Below are 17,312 nucleotides of genomic sequence, written 5' to 3'. Positions count from 1 at the left end.
AAATGCTTTTCATAGCAATGAGCAAAGCATTTGCAAAACAGTTGAATAAATCTGCTAGCTGATCTAGTTATTAATTGGTTATTGTGTCCGGTGGGTGTGGTTAATTAAGAAAAAGTGCTAGTGGTAAATTGTCCTCCTCCACAAATTCGCTCCTTCTGTGTGTGGTTACTGTACATTTCTGTCTCTGTATAACTGGGATTTATCTCCCCCATCTCTTCTTCTGTCTGAGAGAGAAATGGATAAACAAACTCCAGACTCCAAAGCAAGAAGACTAGAGATAGGGATCAGAGTCAGTGATAATAAGTCAAGCCTTACTTGAAAGGCCTCTCTGTCTCTTTTTCTTCATTAGGAGAGGCGGCCAGAGGATAGAAGCAATAACTTTTGTGTGGAGTCACTCATTGATGCTCTGGTAGTCCTTTATGATGAGTGCTGCTCCTCGAACCAGAAAAGAGAGAGGACAGTTGTAGAGTTTGTGGAAAGAGGTAGCCATTGAGGGATTAGTATGTGTTGTTATTAGTTGGTTTTATAAGTTATCGGCATAACATTTATGTTTGCTTTACATTGTGGGTGTGGTTCATTTAATACTATCGGAGACATGTACATGTATACTTGAGCTACGAAATTGTTCGGGACATAATTTTACTCCTCATTGGGAAACATACCTAAGAGAGGAGAAGACCACTTGTTGCATTTATTCATGCGCCTGGTTGAGACTGTTATTCATCATGACCCTCCATGCAGACTATGAACAAAGTCTCGTACATGTACTTATAATAAAGTGGGCCATACTTCTATTGCCTTGTTATTTTGTGATTGGTAAATAAGTTCATTATAAACTGTTAAGTACATGTACATATACAATATAGTATAGCAGAGTGTGTGTGTGTTTGTGTGCTTGAAGTGTGTAAAAGCTGGAATGTGTGTTGGGATGAAAAGGTGAGTAGCTGTCTCAAGGCACATTCTGGGTACATCTTTATTAGGCTATTGGGATTTCCTAGCATGCGTGGCTGTTACGGTCACCGTACGTATGATGTCCATATGCATATTACTCTAAATATAATCACTTGTTCCCCCTTTCTGTTTCCTTACTTAGTCAAACCAGTCATTGACAGAGTTAAAGAATGTCGTTTGACAGCTGACGATTTTGAAGTTTTAGAAGTGATTGGGAGAGGAGCCTTTGGAGAAGTGAAGGTAGAGATTTTTTAAATACTAGTACCAGTGATATGTGTCAGTAACTAAGGATATCAATGCGATTAGGTTGCTTCTGTGTTGGAATTAGTTAATAATTATTTCAACAGAATATTGACAATGATGTCATGCACACGTACACACACACAAATATACACCCTAACCTTTAATAACAAGATTTACATGTACATATACTGGTATATTAGAGCATAAAGTGTGCATTTATATACCCACTGAGGCATGGCATCTGATTATACTGTTAATAATGGTATTATAATATTCACTAATAAAGCACTACACTTCCTATGCAGTCAATAGACTGAAGAGTGTTTTGTAGCAGATTAATTAAGATGTACATAAAATTAATAATATGTACATGTATTTGTACGTTTCTTTTGTACACAGTAGGCATGTTGTATTTGTACATTTTTACAGGTTGTGAGATTAAAATCAACCAATAAAGTATATGCCTTAAAGGTTCTTAACAAAGCTGAGATGCTACAGCGACAGACAGTGAGTTACTTGCTAGTGTTTATCATTATATATGTATGTGGCTAACACTTTGTTGCTAGACTGCTTGCTTTAAAGAAGAGCGTGATGTGTTAGTGTTTGGTAATAGGGACTGGATTACTAAACTTCATTATGCTTTTCAAGATAAAAATAACCTGGTATATATCCTTCTTTCTCTCTCTTTTGCACTTTGTCTTTTTCTCCTCTCCCTTTATTTCTTAAATATTTATTTGTATCATAATCCTTTAGTATTTTGTGATGGATTACTACCTTGGAGGTGATGTCCTAACACTGCTCAGTAAATTTGAGGACAGGCTCACGGAAGACATGGTCAAGTTTTATGCATCAGAAATGATACTGGCCATTCATTCGATTCATGATTTGGGCTATGTCCATAGGTTAGAGAGAGAATAACAATAAGAAATTGAAGACACATACGATGTATGTATTTTCTATTAATGCAGAGATATAAAGCCTGACAATGTTCTCATTGGTAAAGATGGCCACATCAGATTGGCAGATTTTGGCTCATGTTTAAAGATGGACTCCAACAGGAAAGTCAACAGCACGACTGCTGTTGGGACTCCAGACTATATTAGTCCGGAAATATTACAAGTATGTACATTGCGTATGTGCATGGGTGTGTTTCATGTTATTGTAGCAGCTCTTGTCTGTTATGCTTCTTGTATTAAGTAAACCGCCTAATGAATAACTGTTGTAGCTTTTAGAGTAGGTGATCCTTATTTGTCCAATGGACCTATTGGTATTTTAATAAGTGTAATCAGTACTGATATCCTATATGTAAGTGATAATGTGTATAAAGTATACCACCATCATTCTGTGTAGTTTCATCTTAAGCTGGTTTTCCCACAAAGCATCTTCATGAGCTGACAAGCTTTGTAATAGTATATGGGGCAACTTTAGAAATTTATAAAAAATCCAAACTTCATTTTAATCAGCTCAAATTTGAAGCGTAACATAAAAACATGTATATGTATTAGAAAAAATTATTAAAATGGAGAAATTTCTTCAAGTCATTTTTGGCAAAATTTGGCCAAAATCCCTGTACTATAGTACAGGGACTTTCACTCGATTTTTGAGTAACTTTAAAAATTTGTAAAAAATCCAAACTTGATCGGAATCAGCTCAAATTTGAAATGTAACATAAGAACATGTATGTGTATCAGAAAAAATTATTAAAATGGAGAATTTTCTCTTTTTAATTTTTGACAAAATTTGTCAATTTATTATCAGTTAATGCAGGAGTAGGTAATGTCACTGGCAAAAATACTATTGAATATTATTATTGCTTTGTTAGCCAGAGTCCCAAATGTGTAGTATATTAGTAGTATAACTGAAGATTAATAATAACATGTACATGTACATGTATGCTCAATGCTATAAATTATTGGTCTGTGTCAAATGACTCTAACTTATATTGCTTCTTGTTGTGCAGGCAATGGAGGATGGGCGTGGTGTCTATGGCCCAGAGTGTGACTGGTGGTCCCTCGGGATCTGTATTTATGAAATGTTGTTCGGCGAGACTCCATTTTATGCCGAGTCCCTCTTACAGACGTACAGCAAGATCATGCAACACAAGGTTAGAACTAAGCATATCTGGATAGATATATATATATACTTTATTCCTTCTTCTTGTAAATAGACATTGTTTTCCTTTCCTTCTGATGAAGATTCTATTGTGGTCTCGAAAGATGCTAAAAACCTCATTAAAAAGTAGACACCATTTTCGTTTTTAAAAATTATATTTATACTTTATTTTTAATTTCCTCTCTTTCTATTTCAGTCTGATCTGTGATGCTGAGGAGAGGTTGGGTCAAAGTGGTATTGATGACTTCAAGAAGCATCCTTTCTTTGAAGGAATAGACTGGGACAACATTCGCTCTCAGACTCCTCCCTATATACCAGAATTCACCAGCGATACCGATACCAGGAACTTTGAGCCTTACGAACCGGACGACCCGGGACATGTAAGCTTCACTTTTAGATTTTGTGGTATTTTAGCAGCTGCATTTATAGCTTAATAATTACACATAATCATGCATGCTTTGTATTAATACTGTACATTGCGATTGTGCTACCACTAATTAAGTGTATCTCTTTCCTTTCTCCTTCTTCCTTTTGTTTACCCTACCTTGTATTTGTTGTCTTTTAATTTCCTTTATCTCTTTGTTATTGGTATATTCTCTAACCTCAGGATCCAACCCCACCTAACTTGACTGCTCTTACCCTCCACCTTCCATTTGTTGGATTCACCTTTACAAGTGGTAGTGCACTCTCTGACAGACCTCCACTCCCATCACTTGTCACTAGAGAGCAAGAAACTGGAATCATTACACAACTCCCATCAGGTCCATACATATGTACATGTACACATACACAATGGGTACTGTGTATTTATACAGCATATACTGTATAATGTGCAGTTATTTGTAGTATTGCAAGCTTGGGGTGGATCTGTGTTCATGTACACTCTATATAGTAGTACATGTACTGTACATGTATACTATAATATGTATCTTTGCTTGATGGAATAGTGTTTTTATTTCTGTTTTGATTTATTATGAGCTTGTAGTAAAATGCATTGTTGCCTGTAGTGGAATTTTGTAGTAAAAATCTCATTCACAATCACTTAGAGCATGTACAGTAGTTCTGCTTAGACTGTTATTACGTGTCTTGCGTGTATTAGGACCGAGTGAAGAAGAAGAAAGATTAAGAGCTGAAGTTAAAAGTTTGAAGGATGAGCTGGATAAGAGCAGAAGGGGAACACTCTCATCGCAAAAGGGACACGATGGTAACCATTATCAAACTGTTTCTCTGTACCACATTGTGATCATAAAGTTCATGAGCATAACTAACTACCTGTACATATACATGTATAATTATTTATGTTTTTTTTATTTTTCAAAGATCAAGCATCGAAAATGAAAACGTTGGAGAGAGCTGTCCGCTCCTTAAAAAGTGAAAAGAACTCACTAACGGAGCAGGTCTCTGACTTGAAGGAGTCGTTGGCAGCAAAAGAGAAGGAGCTCAAAGAAGGGAACAAGAGATACAGAGAATCACAAGATGAACTGAACCGAATTTCAGACAAGTAATTCCTGTTTATCAAAACACAGTCAACACATAACTACATGTACTAAAGCATGCAAGTGTCTTTATTTTTTTATAGCTAGTATGAGAATTCAAAAGCCATTTAAGATTTTTTCGTTGCTTCAATTTAACTTGTATGTGCTCCATTTTTTCTCTAGAATGACTGACTATCGTTCACAAAAGCGTGAGCTAAGCAGAGCTTTGAGAGAGAAGGAAGAAGAATATGGTAAGGAAAGCTACAATGAGTGGATTAGTCAATTTCATTATATCTTTAGATGAGATTGCAAGTAAAGTGGACTCTTATAGGAAAACAGCTAAGGAGAGTGAGAGGGAAAAACGTAGTGTAAGTTTATATATTTATAATAATAATAATAATAATAATAATAATAATGTGCCTTGTGTTCTTATAGTTACTGAATGAATTGGATGATGCCAAAGCAGCAGTGAGTCAAGAGAAAAGACAAAAGAATCGACTTGAGAAATTGAAGCAAGAATTAGAAGATGAGATATCAACCCTTAGGGTAATATTATGAGCCCATTCTTTCTCTTTATTTCCCTATCATTATATTGTCTATCTTAATTTTGACTTTTTAAAATTATAGTCAAAGCATAGAAGAGATACTAGTACAGGGCAAGATACTCAAGAGCTTCAGAAAAATATTGAAAAGTAAGTCCAAAGTGAAACTATACATCTAGTCTGCCTTGTTTAATTGTTGATGCATCAAGATTGTGTACAAAGAAGATGTGTCATAGTGATAATAGCTCTAATTGATTCTGCTGTAGTTATGTGCTACATTTCAGGAGAAAGAAACATGCTAAAATTAATTTGTGCTTTGATTAGCAATTTTCTGTGCTAAACAGCGATAAATATTTGTAGTAGCCATCATACCAAGAGTAGATGATGTGTTCTTGTGTGTTAGGCTGCAGGCTCAACTTCAGGAGAAAGATAGTGATCATAGTGAAGCTGTCAAATCTCTCGAGGCCAAGCATATAGCGGAGGTACAGAAGCTGAAGGAATTACTAGCCACATCTGAGAGCACCAACACTGAACTACACAATGAGGTACCCAATACACTAATGATATGATGATACATGTACATGTACATATACGCACTATACATTACACACATACACATGTATATGTACATGTACATGTGCATAATATATACAAAATGCTAGTGTGCATACTAATATAGTGCGTTAATGTCTTTACTTGTAGAATGATACACAATTTATGTTTTAATTTCTTTGATGTGTGTGTTTATTTCGTATCATTATAATAATGTTTGTATTTCTCATTATTTTTGACATAAACATTTACATTGTCCAGTGTGCATGTGTTGTACACGTACATGTAATACGTTAGTTGTGATCAAAGCTATATTGTATTAACTATATAATTGTATTTTTAACAGAACAATGATCTGCAAGTTCGTTTGACTAAAGTGCGTAACAGGACGATATCGGAATTGAACGAAGGGATGAAGGAGAAGGTTGATAAGTATGAGAAGGATAAGATCCAATTGAGCGAAGAGAAGAGAGAGCTTTCCTTGCAAGTTGAATCACTCACAACTAAACTGGAAGAGTCTAAGAAGATACAGCAGCAGCAGGAAGAGGACTTAAAGGATATAAAGAATCAGAAGGAGTTGCTCTCACAGGTCAGTATGTATTTACATACCTCTTCTGTGTGTGTGTCTGCTGGTATTCATGGATCTTTAATGACAGCATGGGCTGGCCATGATTCATATTAGTAGCTAAAGCTCTTTGTGTAGCATATGCACACCACAGCACATTAAAGTATTGCTTGTTAATATTTAAGTTATGGACTATATAAATGCGTGTTTTTCCTTTATAATCCAATTGAAGTAGACATAATGTCATAGCAAAGGAAATATCGTTGTATTCATCTTGTATGATGACTTTGTTTTCTGTAGTGGGAGCATCAAATTGCTGAAATCGTTCAACTTGTCTCTGATGAAAAGAACGCCCGATCATACTTGCAAACTGTTGCTAAAGGACTGGTTGAAGATGTGGAGAGCCTAAGAGCCAGCTCTTCATCCATTGGAAAGGTAAATAAACTACACTTCTTAGACATTTTGTGTACATGTATGTACATGTACATACTAGTCATGTAGGACAGTCACTAACTTATAATTATTTTGCCTCTTTTTCTCTCTCATAGCAAAAAGAGGTTTGGGTTGAAAGGAGGACGCTGAGAAGAGACAAACTTGAGAGAGTTGAGATGCAGCAGAACTTTGAGAATGAGCTGAGAGCCAAGCAAAGAGTTGAGGAAGAGCTGACGCACATAAGAACTCAACTGGCCCACACTGAAAGGTGAGACTGATTGAGATAAGTATGGAGGGGGTAGAGTTATTGATTCCATAAAAGGTTAATTGCATCATAACTTATTTATTTGTTTTATTTCTAGCGATGTTGTTCAACTCAAGGCACAGATTGAGTCACTGCAGAAAGAGAATGAGAAACTGAATAAAGAGAATCAAAAGTATCGCATGGGATTAGGTAATCATTTTCAATGTTTTTATTATGATAATATCTAATGATCTTTGATGTATAGGGTCACGAAATGACAGTTTTACAACTTCAATATTTCACCATCAAAGCGGGAATCAACTTGAGACTAGCACTAGAGCTGCACCTCAAAAACCCAAGGTAAAGTTACAGAATCCAAATGAAGTTTATTTTAATATGAGTTCATACCAATGTGCATCAAATAGAGTATTATCTTTGTTGTAATTTTTTACTCTTTTTCAATGTTATTAATTATATTATTTTTTCTTTATTTCCAGGTCATTACTGGGACTGAGAGAGAGGGCACTCATGAGTTAGTCGTGAGGTCATTTGATTCTCCCACTAAATGTGATGCATGCACTAGCGTAATGTTTGGACTAGTGAGACAAGGAATGATGTGCAAAAGTAAGTCTTTAGCTTATAATGCTAATTCATGTACATGTACATCACTTTTCTTTTATTATCTCTCTTTTCTCCATATTCATACCTTCTCCCTCCCTCTCTGTTTCTCTCTCTCTCCTCTCTCTCCCCTCTCTCTCTTTCTTTAGATTGCCAGATGAGTTGTCATGTTCAATGTAAAGACAAGGTCCTTGCTACCTGCCCTCTTCCACCCGGTCAAGGTCAGTTCAAAGTTCTTATTTGGCATCTACACACACAACACATCAATTGTATATAATTGGCAGCTAGTAGATCTCTTATTAATTTCCTGTTTATTTGTCATTTGTATTTATTATTATTATTATTATTATTATTATTATTATTATTATTATTATTATTATTATTATTATTATTATTATTATTAATAAACTTTACAATACACAGAAAATGTATTGAAGGATAGCACAGCAACTAGGCTACAATTTCTTTCTATTTTTTTCCTATAATAGCTAAAATGCCTTCCGGTATTGATATTCATCACGGAGTGGGAACCGCTTGTGAAGGTTGGATTCAAGTCCCCAAACCCGGTGGCGTTAAGAAAGGATGGACAAGGGCTTATGCTTTCGTTTGCGACTTCAAAATATTCTGCCACGAGCCTTCGAATGATGTACACAGTCCTGCGAATGGTGTATTCAATATATTTGATATAAGGTCTGTTTGAATTACACATACATGTATACATGTATATTAGTTCAAATTACATATACATGTATATATATTAGTTCAAATTACTGTACATGTACATATACATGTATATTGCATATGCATATACTGTGAGGGTGATAGAGAGTAAGTAAATTGAAACTGTCTAATTGGGTTCTCCTATTGTTATAATGTCATTGTATACTCCTGTAGTCTTGTATAATCTGATGTGTGTTTGTGTGATAATGAAATTACAGTACTATCACTTCTCATAATCCTACACTCAATATATTACTTGTGTTGTATTAAATGATTGAACTTTTGATTTCATTGACTGCTTGGGGAGATTTTGTATACAAGTTAATCCATGGGTATAGGGCATTTCATCAAAATTGGCTAGGAGGGATTTCTCCCTTTTAATGACATTTTTTCTTATGCATACACATGTTCTTATGGCTTTTCCAGTAATATTAATTGTAGTAGTAATTATATTTCTCTTTACTGTACATCTGCAACTGACCCCATACAATCATAATGTACTCATGTACATGTACATGTCTTCAGTTTTTTTTGACCATTTTATATTACGTACATTTCTAGGGACATCAACTTCCGAGTATCTAAAGTAACACGACAGGATGTCATCCATGCTGGAGAAAAGCTCATACCAACAATATTCAAAGTTTGTTCTCATCATTCCTGCATGTACATTAGAAATGATATTCATTCATTTGTTCATTAGATATCATGCACCCACCCAACCTGCAGTAGTGTTGGTATACTAAGTGAGCTCTTGATTCGTACTGATAATGAGAATGAGAGAGACAAGTGGGTCGCTACTCTTGATGAATTACAGAAGGCAGCACGGCAGTTGGCAACAAAGAAGGTATATTGGTTGTGATCATTGCAAAACAGGATGTTATTCCCTAATTGTAGCCAATTTTGACGAACTAAATTATAGCACAAAATTTATTTGTTAATGCCATATTGGGGAAGTTGAGATCCCCTGTACATTTTGCTAAAATGCAATTACAAATATTTTAATTATTTACGTGTGCCTCTCCCACTCTCTCTCCTACTCTTCTCTTTCCATAGAATCCTGTTATATCGTGTCATGGATTGTACAGTTCGCAGCAACTTCAACTCCTTAAATCTGTCCAGTCTGCTGCCATTGCTAATAATGACAGAATACTCCTTGGTAATGATCGTGTGGTGGCGTGACTCAAATTTGTTGCTACAAATTATATTTCTTAAAATGCATTCCTATGGACTTAGTTAATGCTTGTAAATTGCAGTTGTGACCTAATAAGCTTTCTGCATGGTGTAGTCATGAATATTCTAAGTATCTTTTACAATACAATTCCAGTGTCTATTTGAGTGTTGCTCCTCTAATTTCTTTCTTTATTAGGAGCTGAGGATGGACTGTATATGTTTGATGTTGCTGATGAAGGTCTCTATCAGTGTGGGGATAAAGACTTGAAGAGGGTCATTCAGTTGGCAGTTTTACAAGATGAAGAACTAGTAGTCATACTAGCTGGTACTTAACTTCTGATTCCACTCTCTCTCTCTCTCTTCCTTGCTCATTCTTTGAATTAAAGTCTACTCTGTCTTTCCTTTATCTCATTCCTTTCATTCTTTCCTTCTCCACTCCCTTAGGTCGAAGGCCAACACTCCGCTTACTACCAACCTCTGCTCTTGACAGTGGGGAGATGAGGAATGTAGTAATTGATGTCACTGAAACCAAAGGTACACTCAGAGAGGAAGAGTAGCCACATTAAACTTTACCCCTCATTGATTCCCATTAACCTCCTAGGGGCTCATTTGTTCTGTACTGGTAACTTGGGACCAACTCAATACATTTGTGTGGCTATTAAGAACAAAGTCTTGATATACGAACTGAGCAGAACAAAGACACGATATGAGAGAAAGAAGGTAACACACACGTGCATGTACTTGTATATTTTGATTATTAATCTGTCCTCAGGAATTAGTAATATCGGGTCAGGTCCACTCTATGTCAATGGTCAATGAGAAACTGTGTATTGGGTATTTATCAGGATTCTCCGTATTTAATGTCTACCTTGATCAACCAGAAATAAGTCAGTACTGTGCTCTGATTGAGGCCTTGCATTAGTGTGTGTGATGTGTTGTGTATTTATTATTAGAACTGGTCAATAATGATGATCTTTCTCTTGGATTTGTTCGTATTAACGAACTGAATGCAATGTGTGCCGTTGAGATAAATAATGGTCAGGAATACTTGCTTTGCTTCCATTGTAAGCTACCGTAACAGTTAACAGATAATGTGTATATCTTTACTTGTTTTCTCTTCCTGTCTACCCTTTCTCTCTCAGTGGTTGGTATATATGTCACTAATGAAGGTAGAAGGTCACGCAAACAAGAATTACTGTGGCATTCCACTCCAACAAGCATTGGTATGTGTACATGTGGTATCGTGTTTCATGATCTCATTTTACTTGCACTTTATGTGCATAGTTCATCGTCAGCCATATCTACTGGTATTCTGTGAGAGCAATCTTGAAGTGTACAATGTGGAGACATCGGAATGGACACAAACCATATCCATTAAAAAAGTAACAATAATATTTATATTAATCATATTACTATTATTATTATTCAATTTTTGGGGTTTTTTTGAGTTAATAAAGTTTTTACTTGTACATGTACATGTACATATATTTAACTTAATATTTTTAAAATTATTTTACAGCTGCAGTCAATATCACCTGGTGGTACTATTGCCTTGTGTAACAGCAGTGACTCCACTTGTACTGTCTACATCAAGTCTGATAGTGATTCTTCTAGTAAGTGTATGGGAACAAACTCTGTACTACACCCACCTCTCTCTATTCCTTTTTATCTTTTCAATCAGTAATTAGCCCCCACATACTCCTACATGTGCATGCATCACATTATTAATTTCTTATTTCTATTTCTAGGTAATATTCTTCATGTTACTAGTGTTAATCGTAGAGGTACTGTCATTACCAAAAGCAAGAAAGTTGTGTAAGTTTTTCTCAAACTATTAATGTACCATAGACATTAATGTCACTGTTTAAATACCTACACTACTAAATGTATTTCTTGTTTATTATTATTGGTGTAACCCTATCAGTGTATCCTTGTAACTTTATATCAGTTATTATTATTATTATAGTTTTGTTTATTATTTAAACTAATATCTCTATCTTCCTAGCATTCCTTACCATAATTATTTCTCATAAATTTGATAATAAACATTCACAAGTGTGATCTGATCTGTGTTACGATAAATATAGTATAATAATTTGTGATACATAGATGAAAAGAAATATTATTATTATTCATGTTATTTTTCCAGTAAACCTGCTCGACCAGTGATATCGGGTCCTACAGAGTTTGCATACGTTCAACACTTTGGACCTCATCCACAACTCGATGTTGAAACCATGCAGGTACACCTAGTTATTGATGCTACAAAATTATTATTTATTACATTTTTTTCTTATTTTTTCTAGAATGCTGGAGAAGGTATGGTAGTGTATTTATTATTTTTATCAAGAGTAGATAATCTACTCTTGTTATTATTACTATCATTATTATTATTATTATTATCATCATCATTATTATTGTTTACTTATTGGTCAATTATTCTAGTGGCTCGTTTAAGAGGTGCTTCTATACCTACTCTATCAATGAGCCAGTCTACACAATCGCTGTCTCCTAGAAAAGACCATCATCATTCCCAAATATTGTCTTCCCACCATTATAAAGTGAGCCACCATTGCTGTAGTATCCTGGAATTACTGTAAAGATTGTTTGTATCTCATGACAGAGATTAGTTATCATTCATGAACTATTATTATGCTATCTCTTGTTATTCTATCACTTTAGGCTGGTTCTATTGAGCATCTACCTGCAGCCTATCAGTCAATTGGTGTGTTTGTTCTATTTTTAATTTATTCTTTTATTATTTTTGTAGATAATTTAGCTGCAGATCGTGACCGTCATCGATAAATCTAATTATTATTATTATTATTATTATTATTATTATTATTATTGAGAGAAACAACTGGATTATTATTATTAATCAGTATTTATTATTATGATTGTTGTTGTTATTATTATTATCATTATTATTATTATTATTATAGAGGCCAAGAAAGTCTAGAATGAATTAGTGAACTCTTTTCATCTCTTGTTTCTTTTTATTGTGTTATTTTTATAATCAGATCAAACACACTATACTATAGTGTGTTTGAATTATTATTATTATTATTATTATTATTATTATTATTATTATTATTATTATTATTATTATTATTATTATGATCATTGTAAACCTTTTCAAACTTAGTAGCTTTTAATTATAAAAATTTGATTATTAAAAATTATAACTAGCCACGCCCTGTTATTTGCTAACTAGCCACACCTTTTTAATGGCCACTGGATTGTCTTCTAAAGAATTTGTTGAAAATGAGCTAAAAGATGTTCGTTCTGATCCAAAATTATCCTCATTAGAATTTATAGCATGTCACAAAGTTTTAGTTCAAGTAAGAATCAAGTAAGTGGGCCCTATTGTTTCGCAATGTGAGGAAAATAAGAATTATTGAACATCTGCTATGCAGTTAGACTACTGTGCAATGTATAAATCTGCTCATTTTCCAATGTTCAGTTTATTAGCAAAAATAAATATTTTGAGGCTTTTATTACATGAAATTGTTTAAAGATTTGTTCACAATATGTATTGAAAATGTCCAAACCAAATGTATTATCATCATCATCATCATCATCATTATTATTATTTAGTTAGTTATAATTTAAAAATTCTTTTATCTAAAGATATACAGAATATAAGAATATCATCGTTAATATTCAATTCCCTCCCGAGTATCCAGCGAATCCATTGTTACTTCAAATAAAGAGTAAAGTACTACCGGATAAACTAATTGAAAAAATCGAGACACTTTGTGACCAGGAGCTAAAGAAGCTTGTTGGTTCCAAACAGGTGTGGTTCACCTACCAACCATTAGTTATATATCAATGATACAGTCCCTGTGCTTTTAGGTGTCAACAATCCTTTTGTTCTTATGCGATTTTATTAAGAATAACCCATTAATTGTCTGTTCTGAAGAACTCCAATATATCAAGAATACTATTAACAGGTAAAGGTGGCTGGAATGTACATGTACTTGAAGGAATGAGTTTTTAAATACTTATTATTATAACTAGAAATTTTAGAATTAATAGTACTTAGATATTAATGACTATTTGGTGGAATTTTTAATTTACTTTAATATGTGCAGATTCAATAAAAATGGCTTTAAAGGAAAGACTATTTTATTATGTTAACTGCTAGAGATTTTATTTGAATGTGAATGTATTGCTATTGTAGAGAAGGTGATGAATTAAAGATAAAGCAAAGGACTGGAGTAATACTTTATAAAGCATTTCAAGATCAGTAAGCTCATCATTCATTTGTACTTATTATTTAATAGTTATTTTTTGCAGATATTTTATAGACTTCAAGATGACGGTTCCAAATGAATACCCAGCCTCTCATGTTCAGTAAGCTGATTTTGATCAAGTTTAGATTAAAAAAAAATTTTTAAGTCACTCAAAATTTTGTCAAAAATGACTAGGAGAGAATTCTTCATTTTTATAATTTATTTGAATATGTATACATGTTCTTATGCTATCTTTCAAATTTGAGCTCATTCCGATCAAGTTTAGATTTTTTTTATGAATTTTAAAATTTACTCAAAATTTGGGCCACCGGCCTGTACTATAATAGTACAATCAAGAATTGTATTTTTGTTTTAGGTTAGAATTTAAAGAGAACAATCTGCCAGTCAATCTGTACCACATAATGAAAGGCCAAACAGTTGAACTATTGAGACAATGCGTAGAACCACCTATCAGAAGAAACCCACGGTAATCATAATGTACTGGAAAAAATATCATAATTGTATGCTTTAAAATGAAAAATATCATTGCCCTCAAATTTTTTCCTGTCTTTTACATCTTTTTTCCTTTACATGTATAGCTTTAAAATTTTGACTAAACTTCATTTTTTATCTTATATTTTACTTATTTTTCTATGATAGTGCTGGGCCCTTTGTTCCCAGACCTTCATTGCAGTTCATTACCAATTATTTGGTGGTGGATTGTCTCAGGAGCATTACAACTGATTCCTGTCCTGTATGCAATAAAAGAGCTTTACCAACTGATCCCAAGGTAATGGTAGCAATAAAAGTAGTTGTATTTGATTTTTACACCAATTTAATTGCTTCAAAATTCAGTTAGAAGTAACACAGTTGCGAAAATTATTGACTTAATTCTCTTTTATACTTAGGATATTATTATTGATGAGGGTCATCCTCAGTATGTGTATCGTATCTACTGTGGACACTTGTATCACTTCCAATGTCTTGATAGTTATATGAAAACACCTCCATTTACAGGTGATTCACTAATCATCTCTACTATCAAACTTAGTTTAAATGGCATCACATTGTAGCTATTTTTATCTTTAAAAAATAATATGTTGCAGATGGTTTAATAATACCCTGTTAGTACTTTAGTTCACTGTGTTGATCAATAATCAACAAGTATAATTACCAAAACATTTTTACAAAACTTGAAGTACGGGTACATGTATAAGATAATATTACTCTTTCCTTAGGTGGAAAGAAGTGTGTGAAGTGTGGGCAGAGGGTGTTTCATGATAAATGGAATGTTCCTCCAAGATTGGCTGAAGAGAGATGGGCCCATCAAGAGGCAAGGAAAAGAGAGATTGCTGAAGTGGCTGAATTTTTAGGATTTGATTAAATCATGTCCAATATTAAATATCTTATTTATTTTACTTAAAATTAAAAACCAATAATGATGAATACTGGATTATGATTAATTTTTAATAGGAGTGGTAGATGGGGTGTAGCAAAAATGGCTGCTAGCTCTTCAGGAACTTTGGAAGGCTTTTTTCGTGGCAGTGGTGAACCTGTTGAAGATGATTTCTATGATATATTAGGCTGCCATGAGTCTTCGTCCATAGAACAGATAATGAAAGAGTATCATATCAAAGCTAAGATGTACCATCCGGATAGAGTTTTAGATGACAAAGAAAGAGAACATTGTACTGAGATTTTCAGGAAGATAAACAGAGCTTATGAGATATTGTCTGACAAAGGAAAAAGAAAGATTTATGATAACTGGAGAAAATCGGGTGTAGCTATGACATTTGATAATTGGCTCTCCTTGCAAACTCGTCTTGGACCTACTATGCATTTTGGAATGACAAAGAAACAGCTGTCCTTAACAACCCCACAAGATGAGAAACCTCTTCACTCAAAAGAATCGAAACCAACAGACACTGGATCGAGTCTTTTAGAACAATTTAGAACATACAAAATATAGACAAATCCAGGCCTGCCAGCATTTTACAATGATTTTGTTTTTTAATTAATTTTTTTTAAATCAAGTCACCTCTTATGCTTTATTTTGTATTAGGATTATAGGAATAGTTGGCTCAGTAGCATATAAAATATTAGATCCAACCCACTATCCATGATCAAACACAAATCACAAAGGTTAAATTATTTGAAATTTGATCACAGTGTTCCAAGCCTACATTCATAATTATTGGTCTGGCTAATGAGACTAAGCAAAAATGCACTAGTGTAATATTCAATGTTTACAGTATGTTAATATTTTGAGGCAGTTTAAGTAAAAAATAACATTACCTAGTTTCACAGCAAGTATGTTAAAGTAATTAGTTAATGTTGATCATTAAGGATACCCTTATAGTTCTGATTTCATTGAATCAGCTATCTGGGACAATATTGGATCTTTTATTTTGTGGAATATACTAATCAGATTAAGTAGATACTGGCGCTGGTCACTGGATGCTTTGAGTTGATGTCGTAATTCTCTTAGAAGTGCTTGTGCTCTCTCATATACAGGATTGGTAGTTTTGACAGCTTCATCAAATACATCATTACTGATTAGTGATATGCAATGAGATGACACTCTTGTAATATTATGCTCTGTGGCTATAGCATCACAAAGTTGAGGGAAATGTGAATCAAATAGCAATTCCTATAAAATAGCACTTAAAATTAATAAAAGACACTTTGCATGCATACTAACAGATTTCTGAACTGTACTTGCAGCAGATACTATATCAGGTACACTAGCTTCGTGTGACTGGTCCTCCTAATCTCATGCATATAAATAACAAGTATATGAATCACATTGCTGTGTACCTGTTGATCATGTTTAGATTTGGCTCCAGCTTTGTCCTTCGATGTTGTTTCCACCTATATAATTTACAATGAAAACAATAATGGTATGAATTATAAAATGATTACCTTCTCAGTAAACCAAACTTTCTCTTTTTCTGTCAGTGGTCGATGTACTCTGTTTACTTTACAAGTAATTGTAGGATGTCTGGCTTGATACTTTGCTGGTGTGAGAAAATGAAGCTTAGAGGAGACAGGACAGCCATCACAGATGTAACGTAGTGATCTTGATACGGAATATTTGGGTAATTCTTCAAAACCTCTTCCAATGCAATTCTGAAGAATGTTCTCCACTTCTTTAGCGGAATCTTCCAACAGAACTAAGATATCTTGACATACATTGGAAAGAGGAACTGGATTGGTGTGAAAAGTAGGTCGATGAACATTAATCTGGATGGCATCATGTTGATCGGTAACTGTCAAGTGTTCAATGCTTCTATTCTTCTCATCCTCATAACCAAAAGTAACACGATTCCTATATACTCCTTCTTCAAGGTACAGGGTTGTGTTGGGGTGATTGGCTATAACAGCGACAAAACGAGTGAAGAAACCAGGAGGAACAAAACGAGTTTCAAACGTTATATGAAGTGGTGATGC

General features: G+C 34.0%; 3 protein-coding genes across 4 annotated transcripts in view; all 3 read left to right on the top strand.

The window, feature by feature from the left end:
* Positions 1-107: 107 nt before the first annotated feature.
* Positions 108-17,312, top strand: part of LOC100637657 (serine/threonine-protein kinase MRCK beta-like) — a 27,222-nt gene continuing 10,017 nt past the window's right edge. The window contains exons 1-44 of one of the 2 annotated variants that reach the window (XM_020004050.1): positions 108-289; positions 350-482; positions 1,094-1,191; positions 1,624-1,701; positions 1,761-1,856; positions 1,948-2,096; positions 2,163-2,313; positions 3,155-3,298; positions 3,362-3,432; positions 3,503-3,686; positions 3,914-4,067; positions 4,406-4,510; positions 4,627-4,807; positions 4,965-5,032; positions 5,082-5,149; positions 5,217-5,327; positions 5,409-5,473; positions 5,727-5,868; positions 6,222-6,464; positions 6,741-6,875; positions 6,989-7,140; positions 7,235-7,326; positions 7,382-7,476; positions 7,614-7,740; positions 7,884-7,955; positions 8,223-8,424; positions 9,016-9,097; positions 9,158-9,301; positions 9,511-9,613; positions 9,824-9,952; positions 10,072-10,161; positions 10,229-10,347; positions 10,400-10,514; positions 10,581-10,691; positions 10,770-10,850; positions 10,912-11,009; positions 11,147-11,240; positions 11,376-11,442; positions 11,777-11,870; positions 11,934-11,946; positions 12,073-12,188; positions 12,310-12,352; positions 12,398-12,476; positions 12,678-12,806. In XM_020004050.1, coding sequence (XP_019859609.1) covers positions 236-289; positions 350-482; positions 1,094-1,191; positions 1,624-1,701; positions 1,761-1,856; positions 1,948-2,096; positions 2,163-2,313; positions 3,155-3,298; positions 3,362-3,432; positions 3,503-3,686; positions 3,914-4,067; positions 4,406-4,510; positions 4,627-4,807; positions 4,965-5,032; positions 5,082-5,149; positions 5,217-5,327; positions 5,409-5,473; positions 5,727-5,868; positions 6,222-6,464; positions 6,741-6,875; positions 6,989-7,140; positions 7,235-7,326; positions 7,382-7,476; positions 7,614-7,740; positions 7,884-7,955; positions 8,223-8,424; positions 9,016-9,097; positions 9,158-9,301; positions 9,511-9,613; positions 9,824-9,952; positions 10,072-10,161; positions 10,229-10,347; positions 10,400-10,514; positions 10,581-10,691; positions 10,770-10,850; positions 10,912-11,009; positions 11,147-11,240; positions 11,376-11,442; positions 11,777-11,870; positions 11,934-11,946; positions 12,073-12,188; positions 12,310-12,352; positions 12,398-12,432 — 4,704 coding nt within the window. In that variant the 5' untranslated portion in view covers positions 108-235 and the 3' untranslated portion in view covers positions 12,433-12,476; positions 12,678-12,806. Of the gene's footprint in view, positions 290-349; positions 483-1,093; positions 1,192-1,623; positions 1,702-1,760; positions 1,857-1,947; positions 2,097-2,162; positions 2,314-3,154; positions 3,299-3,361; positions 3,433-3,502; positions 3,687-3,913; positions 4,068-4,405; positions 4,511-4,626; positions 4,808-4,964; positions 5,033-5,081; positions 5,150-5,216; positions 5,328-5,408; positions 5,474-5,726; positions 5,869-6,221; positions 6,465-6,740; positions 6,876-6,988; positions 7,141-7,234; positions 7,327-7,381; positions 7,477-7,613; positions 7,741-7,883; positions 7,956-8,222; positions 8,425-9,015; positions 9,098-9,157; positions 9,302-9,510; positions 9,614-9,823; positions 9,953-10,071; positions 10,162-10,228; positions 10,348-10,399; positions 10,515-10,580; positions 10,692-10,769; positions 10,851-10,911; positions 11,010-11,146; positions 11,241-11,375; positions 11,443-11,776; positions 11,871-11,933; positions 11,947-12,072; positions 12,189-12,309; positions 12,353-12,397; positions 12,477-12,677; positions 12,807-17,312 lie in introns of those variants that run through there. The other variant, XM_011411003.2, reaches the window with a different exon arrangement.
* On the top strand, positions 12,842-15,308 carry LOC105316183 (uncharacterized). Its single transcript, XM_020004097.1, has 9 exons — positions 12,842-12,979; positions 13,258-13,423; positions 13,483-13,580; positions 13,811-13,876; positions 13,927-13,983; positions 14,239-14,349; positions 14,523-14,652; positions 14,771-14,879; positions 15,101-15,308. Exons 1-9 carry the CDS (start codon positions 12,855-12,857, stop codon positions 15,244-15,246), a joined length of 1,008 nt encoding a protein of 335 aa, XP_019859656.1. The 5' UTR covers positions 12,842-12,854; the 3' UTR covers positions 15,247-15,308.
* LOC105316178 (J domain-containing protein-like) lies at positions 15,340-15,874 on the top strand. Its single transcript, XM_011410992.2, has one exon. It carries the CDS (start codon positions 15,361-15,363, stop codon positions 15,829-15,831), a length of 471 nt encoding a protein of 156 aa, XP_011409294.1. The 5' UTR covers positions 15,340-15,360; the 3' UTR covers positions 15,832-15,874.

The sequence above is a fragment of the Amphimedon queenslandica genome, unplaced genomic scaffold (genome assembly GCF_000090795.2).
Source record: "Amphimedon queenslandica unplaced genomic scaffold, v1.1 AMPQUscaffold_13513, whole genome shotgun sequence".
Taxonomy (NCBI): Eukaryota; Metazoa; Porifera; class Demospongiae; order Haplosclerida; family Niphatidae; genus Amphimedon; species Amphimedon queenslandica.
This window is presented reverse-complemented; position numbering and strand designations above follow the sequence as displayed.